Genomic DNA, 17794 nt, shown 5'->3' on the forward strand with positions numbered 1-17794 from the left:
AGACAAGAAATAGATAATAATTTGAATCTTTTTATTAATTATTTTTTTGGTTTGTTTTAAACAAAATCAAGTTTTAAGTAACATAGGTTTATGAGATCCCAATGTCTGTCCGTAATCAGGACATCGATGCAACTCTCTTATACCATACATAATAAACATAAACATAAAAATATTAAAATTATGTTCTAATATGACCTGACACGGCTGGATATTTTCATTTTAGTTAGTGAGTGCAAATAGTCTGAACCTTTGACATGAAAAGAAAAAGAACTAGCTGAAAATAAAACCTGGAGTGGATCACAGTACCAGTATGGAACTTTCCTGTCCAAGAAACTACAAAAAGGGCCAGCTTATAGTCGTTCAGAAATGTTCTTACATATGCAACATACTAAATGTAACTACTACGCAAAGACCCACACATGGTCCAATGTCTAGATATCTAGTGCTGTGTAGAGTTCTAGGTGGCTCTAGCTTGAGTCCATCATTTCTCTTGCTTTTCTGAACCCCAGTCACCCTACTGGAGACGTTTGCATGTAGAGGCCGTAATCCGTGGCCATGGTGACAGTTGTAAAAGTTGTGAATACTCAGAAATGTGCTGCTATGGCCACAGGCGCTGTGGAGTGGCACTGGGGTACGGCGGCAGAGCGGGCTGTTCGCTGGGGCTTTCTGTGGGCGGAGGGGTGGAGAGGCGGAGGTAGATGGGCGCGCTGGGTGCAGTCGGGACAGTGGGTGTGGGAACCCTCTGCAGGACCACATGAGGATACATCTGGCTTTCTGTGCGGTAAAGTCCAGGAAGAGGAGCTTTCATGAGGTTTTCCTGACTCCTGCAAAACAAACACAGTTTGGGGTCAGAAAGGTTTTTTTTTCTTTTTTTTTCTGTCACTTTTTTGTGATTGGATTAAATTAAAATAGAATAGAATGGAATAGAATATAACTTGTTGCTCCCACTTTTTTCATGATTGGACTAAATCAAATTGAAAATAATAGAACATAGAATAGAATATAACTTGTTGGTTTAGCTTTTTCATGATTGGACTAAATCAAATAGAATACAATATAACTTGTTGCTGCCACTTTTTAATGATTGGACTAAATCAAACTCAGAATAGAATAGAATGCAACTTTTATTCAGCAAGAACAAATTAAATTGATCAAATGTGACATTTATAATGTTACAAAAAAATGTTTGAACTTTCTATTCAGCAAAGAATCTTGAAAAAAATGCATCACAGTTTCAACAAAAATATTAAAGGGTATTTTTAACATCGATAATAATAATAATTGTTTCTTGAGCAGCAAATCAGAATATTGGACTGATTTCTGAAGGATCATGTGACACTGAAGACTGGAGTAATGATGCTGAAAATTCAGCTTTGATCACAGGAATAAATTATATTTTAAAATATATTTAAATAGAAAACAGCTATTTTTAATAAATGCAAATGCAAATAAATGCAGCTTGGTGAGCATAAGCGACTTCTTTTAAAAACATTAAAGAATCTTACAGCCTGTTACCCCACCCAAAAATGAAAATTCTGTCATCATTTATTGTTGTTCCAAACCCATGTAACCCATTTTCTTCCTAAATGATGGCAGAATTTTAATTTTTGGGTGATTTATTCTACTAATCTCACATAGAAACACATAGAAACACAATAAAGCTATGTTAACAATTCACCATTTCTCACCTCTGATACCCGCGGTTATCATAACCAGCCAGTCCCCCCATATAGACCGGGGTCTCAGGGGTCAGACGGGGGTCGAGTTGCTGGGAAAGATTGTAAATTTTAGGTGGAGGAAAAGCTTCCCAGTCTCCTTCATCTCTTTCCAGCCAGCACTCACTCCTCCAGGATGATTGGCGCTTGTCTCTCATCCTAGAAAAAAATCAGAATAAACCATTAGCATTCTATTTTAGCTTGCGTTGTCTCTTTTTCCCCAGTGTGTATGAACTGTCATACCTGCCCCGTCCATCTGTCCGTTCTGCCCTCTTTCTGCTCATGCGCTCCTGCAGGCAGCAGATAATGAAGGACACGGACATGGCAAAGATGACGATGCTGCTCACTATCGATGCCAGCACGGCCACTCTCAGCCCGCGGTCCTCTGGTTTGGGAATGGCTACCACATTTACACAATAGTCCACATTGAAAATCTGGGATTGAATTAGCAGGAGTGTATTTCTTAACTCTTTGTATCTCTTTAAAACAGAAATGATGGCAGTGAACACAGACCCTCGCAGTCCGGCGGGTAGTTGCTCCACTGAGTGTTGCTACGCAGGACACAGGTGATCTTCTCACTGCCCACCAGCTGGTACCCCTCGAGGCACCAGAACGCCAACACCGTCCCCACAGACATCCCTGTGCCCTTCTCTACGTAGAAAGAACCTCGCCGAGGGGGCAGCAGCGACACGCAGCTCAGGTCTGCAAAGAAACAAGCAAACAGATGGTTAGAACTCACTTTTAAATGTGCTAAGACTTCAATATACACTTAAATCAAACACAGAATAGAATAGAACATAACAGAACAGAATAGAATAGAATGCAACTTGTTTCTATCATGATTGGACTAAATAGAATAGAATAGAATGCAACTTATTGGTTTTGCTTTTTCATAATTGGACTAAATAGAATAGAATAGAATGCAACTTGTTGGTTTCGTTTTTGCTTGACTGGACAAAATCAAGCACAGAATAGAATAAAATAGAATGCAACTTGTTGCTGTCACTTTTTCATGATTGGACTAAATCAAACAGAATCGAAAGCAACTTTTTGCTATAATTTTTCATGCTTGGACTACATCAATAGAATAGAATAGAATAGAATAGAATAGAATAGAATAGAATGCAACTTATTGCTACCACTTTTTCACGATTGAAATAAATCAAGCACAGAATAGAATAGAATAGAATGCAACATGTTGCTATCATTTTTCATGCTTTGACTAAATCCAGTAGAACAGAATGTAACTTATTGCTCACTTTTTATGATTGGGCTTTAAGATTTTCACCAGATGAATGATGAAAGAAGAAAAGACACCTAGCACCCACCCAGAACACTCTAGCAACCACATTAATGAATTAATTAATACAGTGGATCTCAACCAGGGGCCCGGGGCCCAATAGGGGGCCTCAGCAAATTACCGCAGGGGCCGCAGGATGACATAAATGTATTTAAATAAAAAATATATATGTTATCAATATATTCAAATCTAATCTAAATTCAAATGCTAAAAAAACAAACTATCAATTACTATATAATCTATAACTAATAATTAAGAATCAATATCTTTTTTTTTTTTTAAATACATACAGTTCACTAACTGAATCATGGTAAATTCATTTAATATAACAATATTGTCGATTTCTGTTAATAAGAAAAGTTAGAAAACAAGTATAGCTTTGTTATAATTACAAAACAAATACAGGAAGTTTATTTATATATTCATAGTTTATCCTACAAATAATACATAATATTTATTTTTATTCAATAAATAATAAATAAATACGTATAAATAATAAATATCAATAATCACAATATCAACGCTCATGTTTTCCATCAAATTGACTTTAAGTCTGTCTGTGAGTGTACTGTATGTGTGCAAGAAATTTCCCCTGGGACTTAGTTAACAGCACTTAATTATCCGTAAGTGTTAAGATGAAAGCATGTTTCTTCTCTCTTTCTATCAGTACCCATGCCCTCACTCTATCCCATCATCCCCCTATCCTCCAGTCTCTCATTCCCACAGATGATACAGCTTCTTCTGTCTTCTCCTACCGAGTCTTAATCAGCGTACTGTCCATCTCCATTGTCAATATACAGTAAAATTGAGCTCATATTGACTGTGCTGGAGTCAGTGTGATTAAGCTGGCAGGGTACACTTGATGGTGTTTATTGTTCACACCAGTTCGACTCCACTGAGTCCTGTGCTGGTCTCATTAAGCCCGGCTTAGCTGGCATGGCAATGCTGCTCACGCCAGAGCCCATTGCTAGCATTAAGCAATCCGACTCCATGGCAAAATAAATAAATAACTCCACTGTCACTTTTTTTTCTCCCCTCCCTCCCGTCTCACTCTCAATCGCGTATTCACCAGAGAGGTTCTCTTAGAATAGAACATGATTAAATAAAGCATAGGGCCTTGCATTAAAAATTGATGACCCACAAGTCCCTGCAGCCGAGGGAAGTGGCAGCCTGACCACACGCTCCTGAAACTTCACTGCCTTAACACCACAGACATTCTCCAGTGGGATAGTTTGAGTGAATCAGTTTGTGAATGCAAGATCATGTAACTTCAAGAACAGTGTGGAACAACTTTTCCCGCTGTGCATTTTTAACGTGTAATTCTAACTCTGCTGCCCTCACGGCATGCTATTTCTGTGTGAACTGGCTTTCTCTCTTTAACACGTTAAGTAATCCCTTTAAAGAAGTGACGTGTGTGTTTGTGTTGCATGGGTGACGGAGTGAATGGAACAACTTTTCTTTCCCTTTTATATTTTTCGTAAAGGAAATGCATGATGCGTTACGGTTATTTGCATTATAATCATTGCAATAATTTTTTCTCCCAATTATCTTTTCAAGTGAGAATAAGGTTATTTTTGCATTATGTTAATAAGGAATTGTTAGGGAAATGTGTTAGTTGTCATGAAAATACTTTTTTTTTTAAACTGCCTGTTTGAGGACTATTAAGATTGTTTTGCACTGTGACAAATTATTGTCATATGACAATTGTTTTATTTGTAAGTATTTTTACTATAATACAGAATATTACAATACATAAAATATTACTGTAATACTATTTTCTAAAAACATGCGAACACACTACCATATGCAAAAAAGAAACAAATTATTTTTTCACTTTACAGTAATGAGAATAAGATTTTTTTTTCTGCATTATGTCAATAAGAATTTTTTTGGGGGTGTGGGGGTAAATGTGCTAAATTGTCTTGCCACAATGCAAAAATCTTTATGTCCTTACCTTTGCCTTTATACAAACTATATCTCCTTTTTTCTGCAGAATATCATTTCTATAGGATGAAATATGACCCATGCATTTTCTTTTCCAGAGAGATCCACTCAAGACTCCTTCAGGTTTGCAGTGCACTGAAAGCTGAAAGCAGGGCAAATTCTGTCATGGCCACGGTGGTGATAAACCCCCTCCATTTCACTTTCAAAGCTGGCAACCCTGTACCGGAACTGACAAACTGCCAAGGACTGTCCCACAGCTCGCCATTGCCACGTGGCAAAAAGCGTCCTTTGTTTCACCTGTGGAATAAACCTCAAGGTAACTGACCACCTCTGGATGGTTCAGGTATGAGTGTCTTTTCCTCCACAGATAAATGAAAGAATCACCCTCTGCAATCAAACTTATATATATTACACATTACAGCTTGATAATGTCCTTTTTCTCTCCAGCTCATAGCCCCACAAATCCGTCACACATATTGACTTTAGGTCAGAAGACATCAATAAACTATTTGCAAAGTATGCATGCCTGGAGAGCTTGCCAAGAAACTTTATATGTTCTCCAATCATATTAAAAATCCGAGTTATATACAGCTCAGGCTGGTGTGATTTGCTCTGTTGATCCTGGAGCATTTCATCCAAACCATTATGAAAGCTCTGTTTGTATGTAAACCCTTAAGAAGATTTTGCTTTTAAAACCAACACATGAATTTCTGGAGTAAGTGTATTATATATTTGTGTGTTTTTTGCAGGTTTTACGCAGATGTGTACTGTAAATGCTGCACGGTGAGTATGCACTTAATGAAAAAGTTATGCAAAACATTTCGAACATAAACATGCACTACAACACTTGCAACTTTTTTGCACAAAACTCCTCAGAGCATTTGCTCATTTTTGCATAGCACTATATGCTTATACGATCATTATGAAAGAACACTGTTGTTGTACGCACCTGTGTAATTGTTGGTGGGAGCCTCAGTGCTGTTCATCTCCGTCTCAGTGGCAGGTGGAGTGGTTTGATGAAAAATGGGACTGGCCGAAGACCCTTCATGTGGCGTAAAAGTCCGAGCCAAGCTCCACGTCATAGACCACAGCAGGAAACCCCAGGTGAGGAGGCTCTCTTTCAAAGCCATTGAAGTCTGGGGTTAGAAATGAGAAAGAGAGTGTGAATGTCAGTCGGTCATATCCGCCGGTCTTTGGTGACTCCAGAGGCTCTCCTGCGCTTCCAACAGCAGAGGCTGCTCGCTCGTCCAGAGGATCAGGCACAGAGAGAGAGAGAGGGAGAGGGAGGGAGTTACGCTGACTCCATGCAGCACAGCTGTGTGTTTCTCCTCTGTAAGCCGCTTGTCACTGCGCTCGGCTGCTGATTATGATCCGCTTGCGTAATGCAACACACGGCAGAGCTGCAGTCGTTTATGTGCTCACACATCCTCATGTACATACCGTATGCATCGCTGTCTCTCTCTCTCTCTCTCTCTCTCTCTCTCTCTCTCTCTCTCTCTCTCTCTCACGTGATTACAAGACAATGGCTTTAAAGTGGTGGCATATTTGCTAGTTTGTTTTAGTTCAATGAAATGAATTGATATGAATCCTGTAAACTAAAATTCCAATTATATCATGTTTAACACAATATACATTATAATCAAAACACAAATGTTTTTTTCCACATTTTCTTCATTTTTATAATACTAGTATTAAGTAATAAAACATGGCATGTTTTGAAGGAGCTGCACATCTAATGGTGCTTTTAACACCAATGTCCAATTTATATATATATATACATATATACACTTCTGTTCAAAGGTTTTGGGTCGATAAGATTTTTCAAATGTTTTTGAAAAAAGTCGCTTGATCACCAAGGCTGCATTTATTTGATCAAAAATACAGTAAAAACAGCAATATTGTAAAATATTATTACAATTTAAACTAACTGTTTTCTATTGTAATATATTTGAAAATGTAATTTATTCCTGTGATCAAAGCTGAATTTTAAGCATCATTACTCCAGTCTTCAGTGTCACATGATCCTTCAGAAATCATTGTAAAGCTGATTTGCTGCTCAAGAAACATTTCATCAATGTTGAAAACGGTCGTGCTGCTTAATTTTTTTTTGGGAAACTTTGATTCTTTGATGAATATAAAGTTCTGTTTTTATTTGAAATAGAAATATTTTGTAGTATTTTACATTTATTTACTTTTGAGCAATTTATTGCATAATACAGTATACAGTAAAATATAAAAGTTGCTGCCTTCAATTTTGAAGTATAATCAACTTGAATGTTTAAGTAATTTCAACTTAAATTACATTAAACTGACTTAAAAATTAGCTGAATCCTGTATACTTATAAAAAAAATGTTATTTTTAGGAGTTCAAGCAATGTTAAACCTTTTGTTGTCATAGCTTATTGACCATATAATTTTTTATTTTTTAAAGTATATACTTTATCTTAACTTATTCTTTCCTTATTCTACTTTGTCTTACCTTATTCATTCATTCCTTCTTGCTGTTGTCCATTTTATTGTAAAGGTTATACACACTGTTAGTGCAGCATGTCACTCACTCACAGCTGTACTAATATCGCCTTCAGAGCTGACAGTGGCCGTGATGTTGGTGACAGACTCCTCTTTCTCTCGCTGTGACCCTTTGTGTGTTTTCCCAGAGAGAAACAATCAGACTCTCAACTCATGTCTTAATATCCCACACTCTTTATGAGTTTTTGCTCTCAATGTAAGACTTCTTCAGCATGAATAACAGATTGTTCAACGAGTCCCTTGATTAATCAAACACCTCTGCTTGTCTTTTAAGTCTCTATAATGCTTTCAGATCCTCGCCCATATCATGCCATATAAACCTGATCTTAATGGCTCCTCTCACCCCATCAAGCCCTTATAACTCTGTCCAAGAGGAGGACAACACTTAATCTTCAGCATTGTGTCTTGAAGAAAATGGTCTTTTCACAGCCTCATGCAGGAGCAGCGCTTCTCCTGACTGCTTGTTCATAGTGTGTTTGAAGATTTAAGCGTTACTGACATTCATCCCCTGCTAAAACCCTAAAGAGGTTTACAGGTAACTTAGGCAACATTGATTAGGTTATGCAACACTCTGTTCTGTACTTCCTCCCCACTGACTGTATGGAGAGCAGACCGTTGATTTAAATGCAGACAAACGCAGGACCTGTAACGTGATTACACTCAAGAACACTGAATAAGTTTATCAAACAAAAGCACACAAACAGCTCTGCCCTCCTGCCCGGCTCATTCGTTTTTATCAAACAAAGCTTTGGTTTAGCACAGCATTTTCTCAGATTAAGTTTTCGTGTTCAGAAAGAAATTACAAAGATTTAGACCGCATTACGTAACAGAAAATCAGCAGATTTTTATTTGTTGTTGGCTGTATTACGTTGCAGATATTCTCTTGTAACAACACTTCACAGTTTTCCACTAGGTGGCATGTTATGCACATAATGGTCATTTTAAAATGTATTGGACTGATGGAAGATTCTGTTTTAGTGCTTTTTTCATACAAAAATGGGCAAAAACACTGGTAGGCATTTGTATAATTATTATGTACTGTATATAACAATATAAATTCCGAACAATAAAGGTAATAAACATTTTATAAATTAAATGTATTAATAATAAACTAACATAAAAGGTTATTAATAAATTATTATATTAATCATTATCATTGTGTCATTTTTATTATATGGTATAGTTGAAATTAATGATTATATATATATATATATATATATATATATATATATATATATATATATATATTGAAATTATACATAATGTATAAAATGACATTAATGTAAATACATTTTATAATAAAATTATAATTGATATATGTATACTAATTAAATATTAATATACTAAATAATATGAATTAATTATAAATACTATAATTTTATTCAAGGTTAAAATTTGACACACTAGACTTACTGAATTTGTTTCACATTTTTTAAATATTTTGATCGAAAGGCATTTTCCTAAATTGATTTATTTTATTTTTAATTATGTTTTTAATAGATGAATTGGAGCTTATAAAGAAAGCAGCCATTAAGTGTCCAACAACTTTAAAAAGCCTCTCATGATGCACATCACGAAGATTTGTTGACTGTATTATTATGCTAAAATATGGAAAACGGTCAGAATAAATAATAAGTATTGGCTAGGATGCGCATACAGTCTATGCAGTATCCTGCATACATGAACTGTACGCTACTAATCATGAAATACTGGGTTGAATCTGTGAACACTGGCTGCTGTCACGAGCTTCTGTGCTTCTGCTGCTTGTCCAGTGGTCTTTATTTTCTGACAGTCTTAACACCATGTTCTCTGATCCCTGTTGGGTTTATTCTAAGAAACTGACGGTGTTGCATGTAAATGGTTCAATTTGGCCCAGAGCTTCGCAACCCCACGACCCCACATCCATTCATAAAATCCACTCATTTAACTCTGATTGGTCCAGCTTCAAACTGGGAGGAGATATGGTTAGATTAAAGAACAAATTGCTTTACCGTGCAGTCATACATTTCGTATTTATCCTTGGAAAGGTTTTTATAATGCACACAGAGAATACGTTTATTAAGAGGACAGTTCATGATACTTGTACGCAATTTGCTGTGTTCAAAATAAGGAAGCATATGGCGAATCACAGATAGACGCATTTACAGGTGGAGACACAAAATAAGCTGTCGGTGTGCTTTTCATCAATAGCCTACACCCTGAAAGCTGTATAAGAGGGTCTGCACATCACTCTTAGATGGATTAGAAGGACTACATGACCAGGCATATTTAAACAGGGACCAAAGCGCACAATCCATGCAACTTGACCAACTTTTCTAAGAAGGCACGGGGCGCGTAAAACGCAAGAAAAAAAGGGGAACAACAATTTGCGCGGACAACAGCTACTTCACAATTACAATTATCATTTATGTGAAAACTGAAAGAGGAGTAAAGTGACTGGTGAAGTGTCTCTTGAAGATCCCTGAACTTCTGCGAGCTGAATTGAAAGCGTTCTCCCATGAGGCTGGAAGGCGCCAGAATGGACTTAATCAAAAAAATATGGACGGCTCGGAAACTCATTGTCGTGGTCATGATTCCTTTATCCCTGCTGCCTCTGCCTCTCATCCATCCGTGCAGTGTAAGTAGATCTTCATCCAGTTCAACAATCACATGTGCTCGTGAGCAGTGCGTGGTGTCCATGCGCTTTTACGCGGTTATGCGGGTTGGGTATTTGCACTAAATTATTCATTTAACATACATTTTGTTTAAGCATTAAAGCTTTTACTCGATATAAATATTGATCTAGATTACTTTATTCCGCAGAACCCTTTTCATATAATTGCAGACGCATGGATAATTTAGTCAGACTACAACATAATTCTGTTTTAAAGGCAGACAGACAGTCTAAACCAAATAATGCATCAAACATGATAATTGAGTATGGTCTCATATGGGGTCCTAAGGGTTTCTCGAGGTGGCGCGGCGACCTCTCACCTGGTTGGTAGTTTTCCAGGTCAGACTTTCAGTGCCGTGATGGTTCAAGTCGTGTGCTGTTCTTTTGGTAATTGTTTGTTTGAAACATCGGCCGTTTTTACAGATGTTGTTTGTTTATGTAGCATGTGGAATCTTTGATTCAGTCCAAAATCATCAAAGCATGCAGAGAGGCATTTGTGCTAATCTCACATGACCTACCATATTGAGTCCTACAAATATTAGGTTACTATTTGTCTGCAATCGTTTTAGCGCATTTCATATGTCCTGCATTTGTATTGTAATTCTTTTGCAAAATGGTTTTAGAATTTTTGAGCATAAACCACTTTCAGATATATCATTTTACAACTTTTAGATTTCAGGCATTACTTACACGTTACATTTATGCGGTACCAGATTTTTTCCTGTAGCGGGGTGTGACAATTCAAGATTGTGTTTGTGTGTGTGTAATTATAGTTTCGGTTTGTGACGTCATATTAATTAAAGTGTATAGGCCTATTCTTAAAATCATTTATCACAATTCATGGCCATTTAAAATAAATTAGTAAGGCTAAAATGGGTGACAGGATCTAAGAAATACACTTTGTTTTATACATAGGCTAGATGTAATTAGACCTAAAATCTTGATGTTGAAGAAGCCGATTCTAATCAGACACAAAGTCAATAGACAAACGGAAACAGCGCATAGATCAGGAAATATCATTATCTGTTGCCTTGACAGATTTTTTACAAAACATTTTTTAAGATTAGATCACTCACACAGGTTTTGTGTGCTTACCTCTGTCTGAGCACTTTTCATCAAGAGTCAGAATTAACGGCTTGATCAGTTCACAATAGTTCACTAATCCCATCTCACCCGCTGACTGAAAGCATTTATTCACACAAAGCAATTGTGTAATGTGTTCTGCCACAAAACAACAAAAGTTGAAAAGATCGACTTTATGTGTAATCCTGTGAATACACTATTCATGCTAATTAGAGGATATATCCGTTTTTTTATCATCTGTAAGTGCCTGACACATCAGTGCCCCATTAGACCTTTTACCAGAAATCAATTCAATCTGAATGGACTGATTTCTTGAGCAATGGCGAGATTAGAGCAGAACTAAAACAATGTGCCAATGTACGCTTAATCTGCTAGTGTGGCACATAACTGGAAGTTCTTTTGCAGTGTTGGAAGCTAATCAGAAAGCAGAGTTGGGAGTTTATGATTATGAACAAAGGCACACGCTGAGTGATAATCGGCTTTGGCAGAAATGCTGAGGGACAGTAGAAAGGCCAAAAATGTGACGGTGTGATATTTAGTGGCTAATGGAAACCAGAAGTGTGCTGGTCCGAGTTCCATAAGGTACAAGCCATGAACCATTGTGCCAAAGTATGGACTTGCTACTGCTAATAGATACACAGACATGCAGCTGTCAGCATGTAAGATATGCTGCTGTTGCATAAACATACATAAATTCCATAGCAGATCTAGGCAAGTGGAGCTGGGGAGGTGGAAGGGATTCTGAAGAGCTCTGATAGCACGGTACAGGACTAGCTTACAGCAAACACGGAACCAGACTATTTATTTGGCGGCTAAGCATCCTCATTGGCTGCAAGATCAGCAGAGCAATCAGCTTGTGCCATGCGGTAATGATGTGATTTTGAAGTAAGCCTATGTTTATTGTTCAATGTTAAAAATGGAACCTTATTGTGAAGTGTTACAGATGAAATATAATGAAACAACACTAAGTAGGCAAATCAGATGCACAGAAAATTGCTGATATTGCTGATAAACTTGAAAAGTTGATAACATAAAAATAAAACTTAAATGGTTAGTTCACCCAAAAATGAAAATTATGTCATTAATGACTCACCCTCATGTCGTTCCAAGTAAGACCTCCGTTCATCTTCGGAACAGAGTTTAAGATATTTTAGATTTAGTCCGAGAGTTTTCTGTCCCTCCATTGAAAATCTATGTACGGTACAGTATACTGTCCTTGTCCAGAAAGGCAATAAAGACATCATCAAAGTAGTCCACGTGACCTCAGGGGGTTAGTTAGAATTTTTTGAAGCATTGAAAATACATTTTGTTCCAAAAATAACAAAAACGATGACTTTATTCAGCATTGTATTCTCTTCCGGTTGTCAATCCGCGTTCACGAGGCCAGTGACGCTGCTGACGTAAGACACTGCTGACGTGTTATCTGGTGCCTCCGTGTATTCGGGTTCAAATAAATATGTCTGGTTAAAAAAAAATGCGAGTCTTCCCCTGTGTCGAAATCCTTAGACATGTTTGCAAAGATTGTTTTGTTTACAGCGTGCGTCTCCCTCAGACTGTAAACGAAGCTCGGGCGCACCAGATAACACGTCAGCTCGTCTTACGTCAGCGGACTCATGAACGCGGATTGACAACAGAACCGGAAGAGAATACAATGATGAAAAAAGTCGTAGTTTTTGTTATTTTTGGAACAAAATGTATTTCCGATGCTTCAAAAAATTCTAACTAACCCACTGAGGTCACATGGACTACTTTGATGATGTCTTTATTGCCTTTCTGGACAAGGACAGTATACTGTACCGTACATCAATTTTCAATGGAGGGACAAAAAGCTCTCGGACTGAATCTAAAATATCTTAAACTGTGTTCCGAAGATGAAAGGAGGTCTTACGGGCTTGGAACGACATGAGGGTGAGTCATTAATGACATAATTTTCATTTTTGGGTGAACTAACCCTTTAAAAGATTTCTTGCTAAAAAAGATTTCTTGCTAAAAAAAAAAGAAAGCCAGTAGACATGATCATTGGCTGATCATCACAAAATGGTCACACATCAGTGCCTTTCTTATTCTTCATCTTTAGCATAATGTATTTATTGTGTCTGGAATGTGTGAGCGTGTATTAAGTTTGCTTGGCTGGCCATAGGCGTGTTATGAAATCTGATTAATTATGAAATATGAGTCACCTGACAAGTGCTCTGTCAGCTTAAGCTCTGCATGCAGACTTTACACAGTCTCTATTTGACTAATTATTTGTTGTTTGGTGGACCCATGTGAACTGATTTGCACCCAGGTCAAAATATTTGGCAGAGAAAACCGGATTTGGATTTTTGGTCTGATTTGCATACCTACACACATGCTTTCCTGCTGTTTTGCTTGTAATTCAAGTCGTAATTTGGTTGAAAAAGCAGTGCGCTATCAGAGCTCTTTAGAAACCCTCCAGCTCCCCCAGCTCCACCTGCCTAAATCTGCTATAGGATTTACGTATAATTATGCAAAAGCAGCATATCTTACATGCTGACAGCAGCGTGTCTGTGTATCTATTAGCAGTAACAAGTCCATACTTGCTCTGCAGCAGCAGCAGATCTAGTCCATCAAGACCAAATACATTGACATTGCCAAAATTCCATCCAGAAGCAAATCAGTGTTTAGATCACATTACATGTTCTTAATGATGATTTGATCCCTGTTCGGTCTCTTTTGCAGGAATCATCGTGTGCTTATGTCCTGATTGTGACAGCGGTATATTGGGTATCTGAAGCTGTGCCGCTGGGAGCCGCTGCATTGGTGCCGGCCTTCCTGTACCCGCTGTTTGGGGTCCTAAAATCCAGTGAGGTAGGATGTTTTTCTGGGCCCTCGCTCGTATTCAGTATAGGATGTTTTGTGCAACATGTTCAGGCTGGAATCCTGTAGGTTAAATATTTAACATACTTAAATAGCAGGACTTTGCATTTCTTGCAGAGCTTGTTGATGTAATATACGACCCATTTTTCGGGGGAAATGCCTGACCTGGTTACATCCATCACATCTCTTATGCCCATTTGAGCCTCTCTGTCACATTCTTAGAAAAAAGGTTCAATGGGGTTCTGTTTAGATCTCTAGGGTTCTTGATTCAACTCTTTATGCCACAAATGAAATGACTTAAATTGCATAAAACTTTCATTTTAATGGGTTATTTAAATTTTTTCCTGGTGATAAAGTATGTTTACGAGATGTTTAATTTATAAAATGTAATCAAAATTAAAATTAAAAATGAAAACAAAAGTAAGTAATTAAAACTCAATACATAAAAGGATGCCACTTTAAATAGCTCTATAAATGAAGCGCCTGACAGAACTCTTGAAGGTTCTATATAGAATCTTTTCTTAAGAGTTCAGGGTACAAGGCTTCTATAGGTGATGTTTTATGAGTGAAACATGTGATAGTGTTTTTGTTTCATCAAGCACAAGAGGTTGACGGCTCTCAGAGTTGCTGATCATTCATCTGTGTTCCTGTTATCGTTTCCACAATAAACTGCCAAGAGATTATGTAAAAGAAAATGCTGCATCATGTGACTACATCCCATTGGCAAACTTGACAAAGCAACCTGTTATCTTAAATACTTGTAATCATGTTTGTTAATATTCCCCTTTTTTACGCAATCTTTTTTGCTCTAGTCTGCTGACTGCAGAGATTCTGGGTTGTGTGATGTTCGACTGCTACCCTTCAAGTTTACACTTAATTAATATTTTTAATACTTTTTAAGAAATGTTTATTGAGCAGCAAATCAGCATATTAGAATGATTTCTGAAGGATCATGTGACACCAAGGATCAAGACTGGCGTAATGATGCTGAAAATTCAGATTTGATAGTAAAGGTTTTAACTGCATATGGTGGGCATAGGTCAAAAACACTGTAAGTCAGAAGGGATGGCAGTAAAAGCTCAGTTACCATATACAGAATTCACACCGAATCTTCTGTCATACTGAAAATGTATTCATTCTTGTAGGAAATATTATTAAAGAGGTACGGTTATGCCCTTTTACGAAGTCTTGATTTTGTTTTTGGGGTCTACTACAATAATGTTAAAAAAACAACTTATTTTTCACATGTTTGGCATTATTGCAGAAACTCTCTTAGTCTGGGAACTTGATTGAAGCTGCAGGTCTCGAACTGTGGTTAGAATCATAGATTCTTGTTAGTATAACATATGGACTTAAATAGATTGTGCTTTTTTGGCACAATAAGCAAGCTAACATTCAGTATATCGTTCACTATATCTTCTATCCAATTTAAATATATATATATATATATATATATATATATATATATATATATACGTGTATATTATAAAAACGACAGGAGCAACCGGTTTTGGGAAACAGTCGTGACCAGCTAGTTAGTTTCAACAACGATGCATCGTACTATGGAGGTTAAGCCTTACAAAAGGCTTAATGTGATCGTAATGTGATCTGAGTGGTCGGCTAGACCATTGCACTTTGATTGGTCAACCACTTTGAGTGTGTTTGGGAAATGTCCCATAACAGTGAGTTTCAACACACTACTAACTAACTCAACCAGCCCCTTTATTCTGCGTATGCCTTGAGCGGGAATTAATTAAATGAGGAATATTGTGACGTGTTCGTTTCCGGAAGAAAACTCAAGACTACAATGGAGGCGTTTCAGGGAGTTCAGAAACAATTGTGCACTGATATAGAGAAGAACTGCCATTGCAGGGACTTTGTGTTTTGGAATTTTGCAGACCTTTTTCATGCTCAAACAGCAACATTACACACTGAAGAAAGTTAAACATAAAAAAAGCATAACAGGTCCTCTTTAAATCTGTGTGTGTGCATGCAGGTTGCCTCTGAATATTTTAAGGACACCACCCTGTTGCTTATGGGGGTCATATGTCTGGCTGCATCCATCGAGAAGTGGAACCTGCATAAACGCATCGCCCTCCGGATGGTCATGATCGCAGGGGCCAAACCTGGCATGTATGTATTTTAGCACCTTTAACATGCACTTGCTGTTAGAAACTGGCTCTGTGACCTGCATATGTTCTCTACACTCTTTGTGTTGTAGGTTGGTGTTGGGGTTCATGTGCTGCACGGTTTTTCTCTCCATGTGGCTGAGCAACACGTCCACCACGGCCATGGTGATGCCGATCGCTGAAGCTGTTCTACAGCAACTGATCTGCACAGGAATCGCAGATACCATCGATGACTCGGCGACCGTAGATACACAGGACGAGGAGAGCGGTGAGTCAAAGAGGCAATCTGAGAATGCGTGCATGGGAGTTATGCGTGTATTATGTTTTTTTATATCTTTTGTCATATTTTTTTAATACTTCTGTTCTTTTACAGACAAAGAGGAAAATCAAAAATCCAGCAATAATCACCTTCAGCTGCTGGACCGCAAAGACAAGTAAGACAATATCTCTAAACTGTATTAAACTCCACCTGTATTAAACTTAAGCTTATTCTTTGTATTTTCTTTTTGATTGCAGTGAAAAACATGAAGTCTGTATGTTGAGTGAGGTAAGATTAAATCTGTCATTTTATCCAAAATGCTATTCAAGCGCCCATTTAAATGACCATCAAATTTGGAAAAATATGGCTGTCAGAAAGTAAAAAGAAAATAGGAAATAAAAGGGTGAATTTAGTGGGGTTATTTCAGGGAAACAAAACTGTTAAATAAATGAATAAGTAAATAAATACAGTATTAATTTCACATTATAATTTATGTGAATGTGAACATGCCACATAGAACATGCCATTTACTGTCATTCAATTTAATGTATTTTTCTAAAATGTTTTATTTCTAAATCACATTTGTCATTTTTTAAAATTTCAATGTTAAACGAGGATTAAAGTATTAAATCACTCGAACATTATTTTATATTCAAAGTATATACACTGTCTCAAAAAGTCTTAACTTAAAGTAAAAACAAGTAAATATATCTAGCATTATTTTTGTTAACTTAAAATTAGGTTATTGATTAAGAATAGATTTTTGAAATGTGTTTTTTCGTACTGTAGGAGTTGAGTGGTCTAACATTTAAGCCTGGTTTCGGCTATTCTAAAGAATCAAATGGATATCTGCCAGAGGTGAGACCTTCGCCTAGCTCACAATAACGGCAGAATCTGCTTCTTACATTTATAAAATGATTCTAATTGTCCCTAAACAGGCTCCAATTAGCATTCCCGTGCCAAAGAAACCCAAAATCCGAAGGGATTCGCTGTACCCCACCAAGAGAGACCACATGATCTGCAAGTGCCTGACTCTGAGCATCACGTACGCGGCCACCATCGGCGGTCTCATCACCATAACCGGCACGTCCACCAACCTCATCTTTGCCGAACAATTCAACAAGTATGTTATCACTGTGTCCGATCCATTCGAAAAAAGCCACATTCACAAAACGTTGGGCACTGCTGGGATTTGTTTAAGCACCTAATTCAATCCGCTCAATCTCATTTCCTGCACATTGTAAAGACTCTAAGCAGAGAAAAATAACCCTTTCCTTGTGAAATATTTCTTGGGCAAAGGTGACTTTATATTCTAACCTGTTTTTTCCCCCAGGAAGTCTGTTG

The 17794-nt window shown here is 37.3% G+C and overlaps 2 protein-coding genes across 4 annotated transcripts in view; one reads left to right on the forward strand and one right to left on the reverse strand.

The window, feature by feature from the left end:
- Nucleotides 1-14: 14 nt before the first annotated feature.
- Nucleotides 15-3802, reverse strand: LOC143741441 (uncharacterized). The gene is made up of 5 exons (XM_077233788.1): nt 3771-3802; nt 2312-2417; nt 1959-2266; nt 1689-1874; nt 15-824 (listed from the first exon to the last, which is right to left on the reverse strand). The coding sequence occupies exons 1-5, from the start codon at nt 3800-3802 to the stop codon at nt 599-601; spliced, it is 858 nt and encodes a 285-aa protein (XP_077089903.1). The 3' UTR covers nt 15-598.
- The window catches only part of slc13a4 (solute carrier family 13 member 4), a 23986-nt gene continuing 8131 nt past the window's right edge, over nt 1940-17794 (forward strand). Inside the window, exons 1-13 of one of the 3 annotated variants that reach the window (XM_077234882.1) lie at nt 1940-2103; nt 2206-2442; nt 5058-5082; nt 5168-5275; nt 5709-5742; nt 5957-6063; nt 13925-14053; nt 16059-16195; nt 16284-16459; nt 16565-16625; nt 16708-16738; nt 17240-17308; nt 17389-17573. In XM_077234882.1, the coding sequence (XP_077090997.1) occupies nt 5983-6063; nt 13925-14053; nt 16059-16195; nt 16284-16459; nt 16565-16625; nt 16708-16738; nt 17240-17308; nt 17389-17573 (869 nt within the window). In that variant the 5' untranslated portion in view covers nt 1940-2103; nt 2206-2442; nt 5058-5082; ... (1 more) ...; nt 5709-5742; nt 5957-5982. Of the gene's footprint in view, nt 2104-2205; nt 2443-5057; nt 5083-5167; nt 5276-5708; nt 5743-5956; nt 6064-9484; nt 10106-13924; nt 14054-16058; nt 16196-16283; nt 16460-16564; nt 16626-16707; nt 16739-17239; nt 17309-17388; nt 17574-17794 lie in introns of those variants that run through there. The other 2 variants (XM_077234883.1, XM_077234881.1) reach the window with 2 other exon arrangements.

The sequence above is a fragment of the Siphateles boraxobius genome, unplaced genomic scaffold, assembly GCF_051911475.1.
Source record: "Siphateles boraxobius isolate OS27281-9 unplaced genomic scaffold, OSU_SipBor_1 19, whole genome shotgun sequence".
In the NCBI taxonomy this organism is placed as follows: domain Eukaryota; kingdom Metazoa; phylum Chordata; class Actinopteri; order Cypriniformes; family Leuciscidae; genus Siphateles; species Siphateles boraxobius.